We start from the raw sequence: 10885 nt of genomic DNA on the forward strand, positions 1-10885 counted from the left end.
TATGTATAAATTGGTTAAATCTGAAGTCTATAAAAAAAGCTGCCTTTTCAATGTCAAATCAAGGAACATAAAAGTGTTCTGTATCATATCTTCAAGTAATCTAACCCTTTAAGTAAAACAAATAATGTAAAATAGCTCTCAAATTACAATATACAATAAAAGAATAGTGACAGAATCATCTTTCCTGTCTCCTGCAAAAATACTTAAAGGAGATGGCCGTTTTGAGACAAGTATATCAGAAACTGGAGAGCAGGTAATACTCAAAGATGAGTGAATCATCAGCTGACCTAAGGGTTCCAATAAATTATAAAAGTCATCGAAAGAAGACAAAGCTCAAATTCCTAACATAACCACACAATCTGAGTCTGTTTTGTACTCACACTCTCTTCCAAGTTGGGCCTGTAAGGGTAATGAATGTAAAACATGTCGTTTTTCATCATTTTCTTCCTCATTCTGAAGGGACCTGAGGAGAAATGAATCACAAAGTTAGAACAATACTCATAAAGGGTAAGGTGGGAAGGAAGAAGCATTTCCAGTACACAGGTAAATTTACATTAATGTTCTTGAGCTTGATTCTGCAACTCCGAGATGCAAATCACGTTGCAGCACGGTAAACTGTATTCGAATTTGATATATTTATTAAAATCGACATCACTCTGACCTGATTTATCAGATATAAGCGGTAGAAGTAGGGAGAAACATACATTGTACTGGAAAGTACTGTGACTAAACACTTCCTGACAGTTTTATTTATTCTTTGAAGGCTGTTTTCTTAGGTAGAAAAGACATTTACACACAACTACCAAATGTACCTGATCCAAGCATTTCCTCTAGGTTTCAGTTACAGCATGCACTTCAGGCCAACATAATACAGCAAATATACTGTAAAAACAGCAGTCTATAGCCTACACACCTTGATATTCCCATGTAAGGAAAGACAAAAGAAACCCAGCTTGTTTCTTTTCAGTCATGCCCACCTTGTCAAATCCACCTTCAGTCATGTCCAACACCAGCTTACCTTAAGTCATCAGTCATTTCCAGTAGCAGCTTACCCTAAGTCATCAGTCATTTCCAGAAGCAGCTTACCTTCAGTCATGTCCAGCACCATTTTGTCAAGGCGTGAGGCAGCCTGAGGCCCCCACAGACTTCTCACACGCAGTAGTTCCCTCTCCACCTGGTTCCAGTCCTCCAGAAGATATTTCTCCATGTGCTTCTGGGCCTACAGGGGGCACAGAACGATGAACAGATATGACAAAACTAGAATAAAAACCTTACACACAAACAGAGCTGATACACATAGCTGAAAGCCAGTAGCAACTATGTCCAAATTCCTTATTTTGAGTAAAAATGGATTTTTATAGCAAAATTAAAAACAGAAGAGGTTGAAAATTGTGATTGTGGCAAATCTGCAGCACAGATTGGTTTGATGTTTACAGGCATAGTGAAACATCATAAGAATGTCAAATTGTTGATGTTTTTGGCATTTGGGAAGAGTCACTTCTGGTTCTTTTTTTTTTAGTTTAGTTTTAGTAGAGGTTTTATGACGCTCGCAACTGCATAAGGTCATATGAGCGCCAAGGGGTGGATGTCAACAGGGAATCAGGCTTACTCTGCTCACCTCCCTAGCTTCAACAGCACGAAGTCTGCTTTGACTATCAAGGCACCCCGAAAATAGTGCGTCACAAGAGCGTGACAAACATACAAAAGAAGTAGAGGAAAATGACGATAGTAAGGATTAGGAAAGAAAAGCAGCAGTTCCCTGTTGTAGATCAGGCACAGTTATGAGCATGACATTGATGAATCAGCCCATTTACAATTCTACTGTGCATGAACGAGGAATGTCCCCCCCTTTGGGAATGGCCTAAAGACACTTCAGTCAGTGGCACCGCTCTGTTCTCAGCCAGTGATATATTTAGTTTAGTTTAGTTTAGTTTAGTTTAGTAGGGGTTTTTCGGCGCTCGCAACTGCATAAGGTCATATGAGCGCCAGAAGATTAGAGCTGTTACAAGAGAGTAACAAACATAAAAAAGATGAAGGGGAGATAAGGACGATAGATGTTTGATAGGAAAGAAGAAGCAAACCACACCAGAGCACCCGCCAACCACCCACAGTGATATATTTCTGAGCCTGAAGAAGGCATACACAAACAGCGTGACAAAACAATAACAATATCACCCTTACATACAAGCAGAGGTGGCAAAACTATAATAACAGCACCCTTACATACACAGTAGACAAAACATATAAAATCAACCTTATACATAGAGGTGACAAAATTATATTATCATAACTCTTACATATAGAGTCAGTGCAAATGTGCATGTGGGTGTGAACACAAGCACTTGTGTGTGTGCATGGACTTACGCTAGTCCAAACTGTTCAATGCACTAAGTTCATTTTTTTTTGTCGAGGACCAAAGAAGCTTAAATTAATGGTATGTGTTCTCAACAGGTCCAATCCTGTCACGGAGAGAGCAACAAGACACTCACCTGCACATACTGCTCATGCTGGAACTGGACCACGTCTTTCACCAGGGTCACATGACTGATGGTGGCTTGGTGGAAATCCTGGAGGAAGGGAAAAAGAAACAGCTAGTGAAGGGGAAAGTAGCATGTGACTTAGTATCAGTGCTCCAGGTTTTTCTGTGATAAATTCAAACAAAATCATGGCATGGAATCAAATCCTGTACGAGTCCATATAATAACATTTCACTGGAAAAAAGATAAGGACACTCTAAGAATAGATTGTAATAGACTGTAAATGTTTTACACCCCTGTTGACTCCATATTAAGATCATTCAAGGACTTGGCTGCTGCAACCTTGTCTGTCTGGGTAAGATAACTTCTCCACTAGGGAATTGAACTCATGTTCTCTGTATACAAAGACAGAAGAGCCAAACCTTTGAACCACAGTTGTTACAAATAGCGCTGAGCTGTCAGGTTTGATTCTTTACCTAACACATTTCGTACCTTTAACTCTTACCATCGGTCAGATTTTAATTCTTCTGACTGCACGGATCCAAACTGGAGGTATAAATCTTTTCAGTCACAACAAAACAGACGTTTGGAGACAGAAAAATAAGTTACTCACATTGACGTGTATGTTGGAGACAGGCGATGACTTGAGAGGTATGTCCCTCTTGGTTCGCCGAGAGGCCAGGCGCAGCACTCCCGTCACTCCACTGCCCACCTTTTGCAATTTCTGCTCACGAAAAACAAATAACAAAGAGTGTGAGCTTTTCGGGGCGACTTAGTTGAGCAGAAGTTCTGATTACTTGCAATTAATCAAATCTTTTACAGACTATGTAATTGCCACACGCTCGTCCATACAGCACACATCATGATGACTTCTACCAAACAATAACCGATAATGTGTTACAAGTTACGTCTCCCACACTGAAGGCATTCTATCCTTATCAGGCATGTTTCCTTAAGTTAATTAAAAACATTTTTTTTGTTTTTGGGGGGGGTGGTGGTGGTGGTGGGGGGTTTCCCCACAGAACTTTGAAACGTGTGTAGGGGGGGGGGGGGGGGGGGGTGTATAAGTAGAAATTATTACCAACAGTCACTATGCCAACATCTGGTGAAGTCTCAGAATCAAGTAATTTCAGCATGTGTGAATTAGGAAACCAAATTAGGTTGTAAGAGAATGGAAAAGGAGCAGCAGCTCTAGAGACTCACAGACTGAATCTGATTCTGCAGTTTTTCCAAGTGCAGGAAGGAAGACTTCCTCTCATTCTCTGCATAGGCAACCCAGATTTTAGAGGCCGCTTCTTGAAGCATCAGTCTGAGGAAATATAACAGAAATATGAATGACGCAGACTTTTCTGTCACATTTATCTGAAGAACACGAATATATCAGAGAACAGGGAACTTTTCTTGGGTGGATATATTGAGTTTCAGCTATACAGAGAATTCAATATAACACAAGCGAATCAAAAGCCGTGACTTCAAAACAAATGTCCAATATCATCCGAAAAGAAAAATTACAACTTTTTCAAACAATGTTTAGAAACTGACAAGAAACTTGATCACTACTAACAAAGTTCGACTTCTTAACAAAGCAATCAATAGCACAGTCTTTTAGCAATATGAGCACAAAACTTCTTTACTTACCTGACACTGTTCAGATCTGGTGTGGCAATTGACCGGGCAGGGCTGCTGTTGTTGAACTGTACCTTGAATATCTCTTCAAGAGCCTGAGGAAACAGAGGATAGGTAGAATGCAAAATATTCTGCCTGTGTGTGTGTGTGTGTGTGTGTGTGTGTGTGTGTGTGTGTGTGTGTGTGTGTGTGAGTGTGTGTGTTTGTGTGTGCGTGTACGCGCATGTGCATGCATGTGGAAAAGAGACAGAGATAAACATAGAGAAAAATAGACAGACAAACAGACATATAATGAGCAGACACATACACATGAGAAGAAAGTGGGAACTTAATTATCCTCATAGAAAATTTTCTCTAAGCGACAGACAAAGGTAATCAAAGATGTGTACATTTACAATAGAAATAATACCACAGAGAATTCAGGAGGAAGGAAAGAAACATGGATTTATCATGCTTGCTACAACAGTTTTCCAAATTTCAAAATATTTCCATTGTTTCAGTCAGATCAGTCACAATAAAAGCACTGAAACTTCATCAAGTCATTCCAACTTTTTAAAATTCTAGAAGTAAACACAAATGTGTTGACTTAAGTGTACCTCATCCTTTCTCAAATACTAGACGTAAATACAAAGCACACTCCATTCGTTTTTTTAAATTCTAGAGGTAATCACAAATGTGTTGACCCTAGAACACTCTATGTTGGTGGCTCATTTCTTCAAAATAAATACCCTGTGTAGATACCCTCATCCCTTCCACAGCCCAGGACTCACAGGTTTCTTAAAGACGTAGAGCTCATCCCAGACTCGCTTTGCCGCGGTGGCCACAAGCTGCATGCCCTGACAGAGGGCTGGGTTCGTCAGCTCGGGCCTGTCTGCCGAGTCACTAGAGGCTACCGGTGAATCCAGTTCGTGCACGGTTGATGCATCTGGGTCAACGTGCCAGGTGGTCATGCGAGGTTTGGGCTCGCTCAGGTTGGCTCCGCTGATGGTGTAAAAAGTGACATAAAAATAAAAATATTAATTAAAATAAAATCACAGAAGAAAAACCAAATTTATTAGCACAATTTCGCTCCTCTAATTTACAATGAAGATATATTGGAGTTTAGTGTTTTCTTTTTCAGGAGTTCTGAAGTTAACAAAAAATCTGACTAATAAACAGTCCGCACAGGAGTGTTAGTTGGCCTGAAAGTAAGTTGCTTGCCAACGAGTCTAGTATCTGGTTTGGTTCCTCTTATGTCAATCATATACGGTCTATAGAGACATGGGTTGTTTTTTTGATTGGGGGGGGGGGGGTGTTCAATCTGACTTGATCTTAGATAGAGTAGGATAAAACATCTTGTCTTCTCCTCTCTCTCTCTCCCCCCTCTCTAACCTTGTTTCAGGGTCCTCAGTCAGCTGCAGCAGACAGTAGCAGAGACAGCCCAGGAACTCGTTGTCATGGTTACCCGGACCAAAGACCAGGTTCCTGTTGTTGGTGAGCACGTGCAGAGCATCCAGCACACTGGCCTGGCTGGCCACAGAGTCTATGGGTCGCGACAGTTGGAACAGGACCGTGCGGTTCAGGCATTTGTACAAAGGCTCCAAGGAGATGCCAGTGGCTGTGGGGGGACGAGAACAAACACGTTAGCCAAAAGTACTTCTTGCATTTACAGCATAATGACAATAATAATAATAATAATAATACCAATAACAATAATAATAACAACAACAATAATAATAATAATAATAATAATAATAATAATAATAATAATAACAATAATAATGTACAGCTCTCATTCATTACAAAAGTTAGCACACCATGCAGCCCTCAGTGCCTGAAGTTGTCTAGAAAAATCAGAGGAATCAGCAGTAATGTCACAAACTCATCCAAAACCTTCTCACTGAAACTTCTAAAAGGCCAAATCGAAAAGGTAAACATATGAAATAGAGTTGTGCTTTAATATGTTCATATATCAACAATACAAGCAGAGCTAACGGCAATTTTGGAGCAATGTTTCATATTATGTCAACCGACGTAGCTAGTCACATTGATCTAATTATGCAAAGGACTAGCTTGTCATTGGACTATTAGTTTTTAGTTAAATTTAGTAAGAGTTTTACGGCGCTCGCAACAGCAAAATATGAGTTAGACTGCTTATATAGCTCATATACATACTCAAAAGTGAGCTCTGTGGGCTTTATAATCTCAAACAAGAATCAAACAGTATCAAAGCAAGGTAAAGGCTCGAAAAGACTCTAAAGCTGACATGCTCAGGAGGAGCTCAAAAGGGTTAAGTATGTTATTCACAGTGCTGAATCTAAACAAGTGTCAACTGACAAGAAAGTTATTCACAGTACTGAATCTCAACAAGTGTCTAACATCAAGGAAGTTAGACACAGAGTTGAATCTTAAAGTGCCAAATGACAAGTAAGTTATTCACAAAACTGAATCTCAACAAGTGGCAAATGTCAAGTGGAAGTTTTTCGCAGTGCTGAGAGTCAACAGGCAGACAGTGTTAAGACAGTTATTCGCAGAGCTGAATCTCAACAGTAATTAGATCACATCACAGACAAATGCAACTCTTTTATATTCAAGGCATTACTCCAAAAGCTTGCTGCTTGCCAACTCCCTGGCCCCACTGTAAAAAAAACAAAAACGTAGACAGTTCACTGTTATCAGTTATTTTAACACAAGGAGGCATCACATTATACCAATACAATAACACACACATGCTTACAATGACCATTTCAAAAAAGTTTTAGTAAAAGTTTTACGACACTTGTAACACAATAAGGTCATGTAAATCTGAAAATTAGAGGTGTAACAAGAGACCACAACAAAGAAAGAGGAGAGATAAGATAAGAAAGGGAGAACAAACCACACCATAGCACCCACCAACCACCCACAACAATAACCATGAGAGCACACACGGGCACACACACACACACACCTGCACACACATAACCCCCCCCCTTCCCCACACACACAAATGCACAGTAAAAACAAGCCTCAAGTTTGTATTACTCAGCAGTAAGACAATAGTGTCTTTGAATTTTCACCATGAAATAGTCCAGTTCTAACTTTCTTTGACAAAGCCATTGTGTGACCATAAACTTCGATAGCGAATCATCACCTACTTCTTTATCCAGCACTTGGTGACATGAGAACCCCCCCCCCCCCCCCCCCCCCACACAAAAAAAGCAAACAAACAACATAACAAGATATCATCCAGCATTCAAGAAAACCACCACTACCCCTTTATTCCCCCCCCCCCCACAGTGTAGCACTTGATGACATGAGAGCTGCCCCCCCCTCCCCCCCAAACACACACTGTCCAGAACTCAACAACTTTAGGACTACACCCCCCCCCCACCCCCCACCCCCCCAACTTCACAGCAATTTACAACACCAAAAGATACCTTTCTCTCTACTCCCCCTCCCCTGTGACCATATACGAAGACAAACTTAACCCTTCCAGCCCCAGCCATTTCTGTGCTCTCCCTAACCCCAGTACCAGCCAATACAGCAGTATTTCAGAAACAGAGGCGTGCATTCTAAAAAGAGATGCAGTATCTTTATTATATGGTTTAGATGATAACGCATACAATTTTTAAAGGTAAATTAACAAATATTTTGAAAAATTAAAGTTTGATTAGGTTAGGTAATTTCGAAAAAGGCGCAAATTCGGTACTCCCGAAACTGAAAATATACGCTCTTGGGACGATGGAAGGTACAAGCACTGCTGAAAATATACGCGTATGGGGCTGGAAGGGTTAATAAAACCTCACAGCCACAGAAACAACCTACTCACACAGCAGTATAGTACGTCCACCAAAAGGTTAATTAATCTACTCACGAACTTTTACTTACATTTTCGTTTTGCTTGAGATATCAGCTTGCTCAGGAAATCAAAGACTTCTTTAGCTTCTCTTGTGAAAATACCTGATTAAAAAATTGAAAAAATATGATACAGAAATGATTGACAATGTTGGATAAGATGTTTTGACGACACTCAAATGCAGCACATGTTTTAGAAAACCAGAAAACTTCAACCAGTTGCATCTACTAGATATCAGTGCTTCACAAATTGGCTAAAATCAAGTCCCTGAGGCTTCAAGGGCTACCAGAATAAATATTATTCATATATTATTATATAAACAAATCTTTCTAAAAAATTGTTCAGTATACTATTTCTTACTGTATTAAAAGGTTAAATGGCCGAACATAGGGGACAAAAGTAGTACCTTGTCCATAAAATACAAGTTTTGTTTGTTTGGGTAAAAAGAAGCATATCTTCACAATAACAGTCATTTTGTGCTCCAGAAAAAGACTAAACAAGCAGAAACAAAACAAGGACCTGCCAGGGGAGCCCTCCAACCACCAGCACTGGAACTTTACAAACGTTTTTAAAAAGAATTGAAATAATTCTTTAAAAAATCATTTCTTCAAATTACAAATGCGTGCTAGTATGGTGCACTGACCATGCCACATCTTGTCCACGACCCGACTGGCCAGATAGAAGACACTTGTGGCCATGTTGCTGTAGCTACTGCCTGTCATGACCCCGCCCAGGCCAGCCGACTCCCCCAGCAGGACGTCAGCAGCCAGCAGGTGCTCCATGAGGATGTGCAGCATCTCTGTCTGGAACTCTTTTTGCTGGGCACGACTTGCGTGATCGGGGGAGGCCTGTCGGACAACAATAGTGACAAATTACATGACCATGTTTGTGTAAGAGAAAAGAGGATTCAGTAAAAACAAAAAACAGCAGTGCAATTTTTCACCAATATTTTGAGTTTTAACTTTATTTTTCTTCCCACAGCAGTAGCGACACTGACAACAATATGGGCTTTTCAGGGGAGGGGGCAACATGAGGAAACAATTTCATTGCTTGCTCCAAAAAGGTGTTTTAAGTTATCAGTTTATTACTTTTGGCCTTCTCTGTCCAAGAACCAATGTCTACTTACATCGAGCATAGTGTCCAGCACTGTTGTGGACTTGCTGCTGCCCATCTGAGCTAGACTGTCGATGATGATGGTGCGGATGAAATCGATGATGAACCGTCGGGCTGGGTGGCCCGTCAAAAAACCTGAGAGGATGACAGTAAGCCAGAGGTGAGCCATAGTTTACAGCAAGACCACAGCCACATTTTGTCAGGCACAGATTATGGAAATGATAGCATTGAAAAGAAATGGATGAAGCAGAGCCAACACTAACACCAACACTGATTGTACATGTCTTTTGCCCCTAATAACACAATTAAGATTTTTTAGAAGTTGAGTAAAAGAAAAATGGAGAGTCAACAAACACAGTACCCTCATAGAGAGATGAAAGAATAAAACTCTTTTTTGGACAATGGTGAATAGCGTTACCATAACACTATGGACCCCGTTACATTAACCACTCAAACTGATGAAGACAACTAAATTATGTGAAGAAACAGACTGAGTAACAGGAAAAGACAAATGATGATCATTTGAAGCTGAATAAAAGGGGAAATCAAAGTCGAACAAAAGAACAGAGGGATGCAAAAGAAATAGGACTTATTAACAGCTGCCTCCAGTTATTAGCAAAATAATAACTTAAATATAACTAATGTTCAATTCTTGTCCTCTGAAACAAACTAGACTATAGTGGCATATGGATGGTACATGTACCTTATTTTCAAGAAGCACAACTACTATCTTTTACTTTAGGGACATAGTACTAATCTCAATAAGCAAAACAGAAAAGTATGGTATGAAACTGTTCCCTCCGAACTTCCCATAAATAAATTCACAACCACACCTCTCAGCTGGGCTGGTGCTATCATGTACAGAATGGGTTTTTTTACCTGCACACTCTCTGTCCGGACTCCTCACCACAGTCAACGGCTCAGACTCTGGGAAAGGCTGGTGGAAAAGGAGAAAGTCAACAAAGCGCCAGACCAGTCCTCAGACCACAATGTTCAATTCTTTTTTTTTTTAATGAAAGAAAGGGAAAAAAATCCTGAAAACAATACTTCTATTATGATGAGCAGAAATATTGCTTAAAATTATATAAACAAAAACATTCACAACATACAAAACATAGCACAGTACAAAGCAAATACAATCACTTCTAAATATACTAACAACCCTGCAATGCAGCTTCCACTGTAGTAAATAAATCTTCCATAAAGACACACTCCCCAGACTTACGACCAAATCTACAGCCATGAGATAGCACTGCTTGTGAAATATTCCACAGTACGGTTATATATTACAGACAGAAGATAAAACATTACAGGTTGAAGAGACAAGTCCAGAAGCTGTAAACAGCAACAAGAATGTTTGTTATCTGTTCATACTACAAAATCCTTCTCAGTCTAAGGCAATGCCTAACAGATCATTTGAACTGTTCTCTTCAACTGATGATCCCATCATATGGCGATCGGGGACAAGTTGCTATCTTTCTTCAGCAGCACCCCATTCAGCAGGCCGAGACCAATGCCTACCTTAAACTCCTCCTGTGGCGTGGTGACATCACTGCTGGACTCACTGACCGGGTACGGGAACAGCGTGGAGACCAGGCTCGAGATGAAGTCAGAGGAGTGGCACACAGACTGGAACTCTGCCAGGTTGTGGTATAGGTACAACAGGAACTGGACCACTGTCACCGGGTATTCCTCCTCCTCCTCCGTACTGCTGGCAATGCTAAACTCAGTCTGTGGGTGTGCAAAAAGATGAAAATGTTATGGACTTTTGAGCCTAATTCAACTTAGAAAGAGACAAAAATTCATAAACCGGCAACACATTGAACAAGGCGAAAAAAGGAGACTGACTCCC

The 10885-nt window shown here is 40.3% G+C and overlaps 1 protein-coding gene across 4 annotated transcripts in view; it reads right to left on the reverse strand.

Moving 5' to 3' along the window:
• LOC101849526 (WD repeat and FYVE domain-containing protein 3) overlaps positions 1-10885 on the reverse strand; it is a 129632-nt gene that overhangs the window by 32385 nt on the left and 86362 nt on the right. For all 4 annotated transcript variants that reach the window (XM_035968223.1, XM_035968222.1, XM_005092446.3 and 1 more), the window contains 13 exons: positions 10555-10764; positions 9913-9970; positions 9047-9168; positions 8564-8768; positions 7953-8024; positions 5475-5700; positions 4874-5084; positions 4116-4198; positions 3681-3786; positions 3091-3201; positions 2490-2567; positions 1087-1219; positions 381-463 (listed from right to left, as the gene is read on the reverse strand). In XM_035968223.1, the coding sequence (XP_035824116.1) occupies positions 381-463; positions 1087-1219; positions 2490-2567; positions 3091-3201; positions 3681-3786; positions 4116-4198; positions 4874-5084; positions 5475-5700; positions 7953-8024; positions 8564-8768; positions 9047-9168; positions 9913-9970; positions 10555-10764 (1698 nt within the window). The remainder of the gene's footprint in view (positions 1-380; positions 464-1086; positions 1220-2489; positions 2568-3090; positions 3202-3680; positions 3787-4115; positions 4199-4873; positions 5085-5474; positions 5701-7952; positions 8025-8563; positions 8769-9046; positions 9169-9912; positions 9971-10554; positions 10765-10885) is intronic.

This window comes from Aplysia californica, unplaced genomic scaffold (assembly GCF_000002075.1).
Source record: "Aplysia californica isolate F4 #8 unplaced genomic scaffold, AplCal3.0 scaffold00046, whole genome shotgun sequence".
In the NCBI taxonomy this organism is placed as follows: domain Eukaryota; kingdom Metazoa; phylum Mollusca; class Gastropoda; order Aplysiida; family Aplysiidae; genus Aplysia; species Aplysia californica.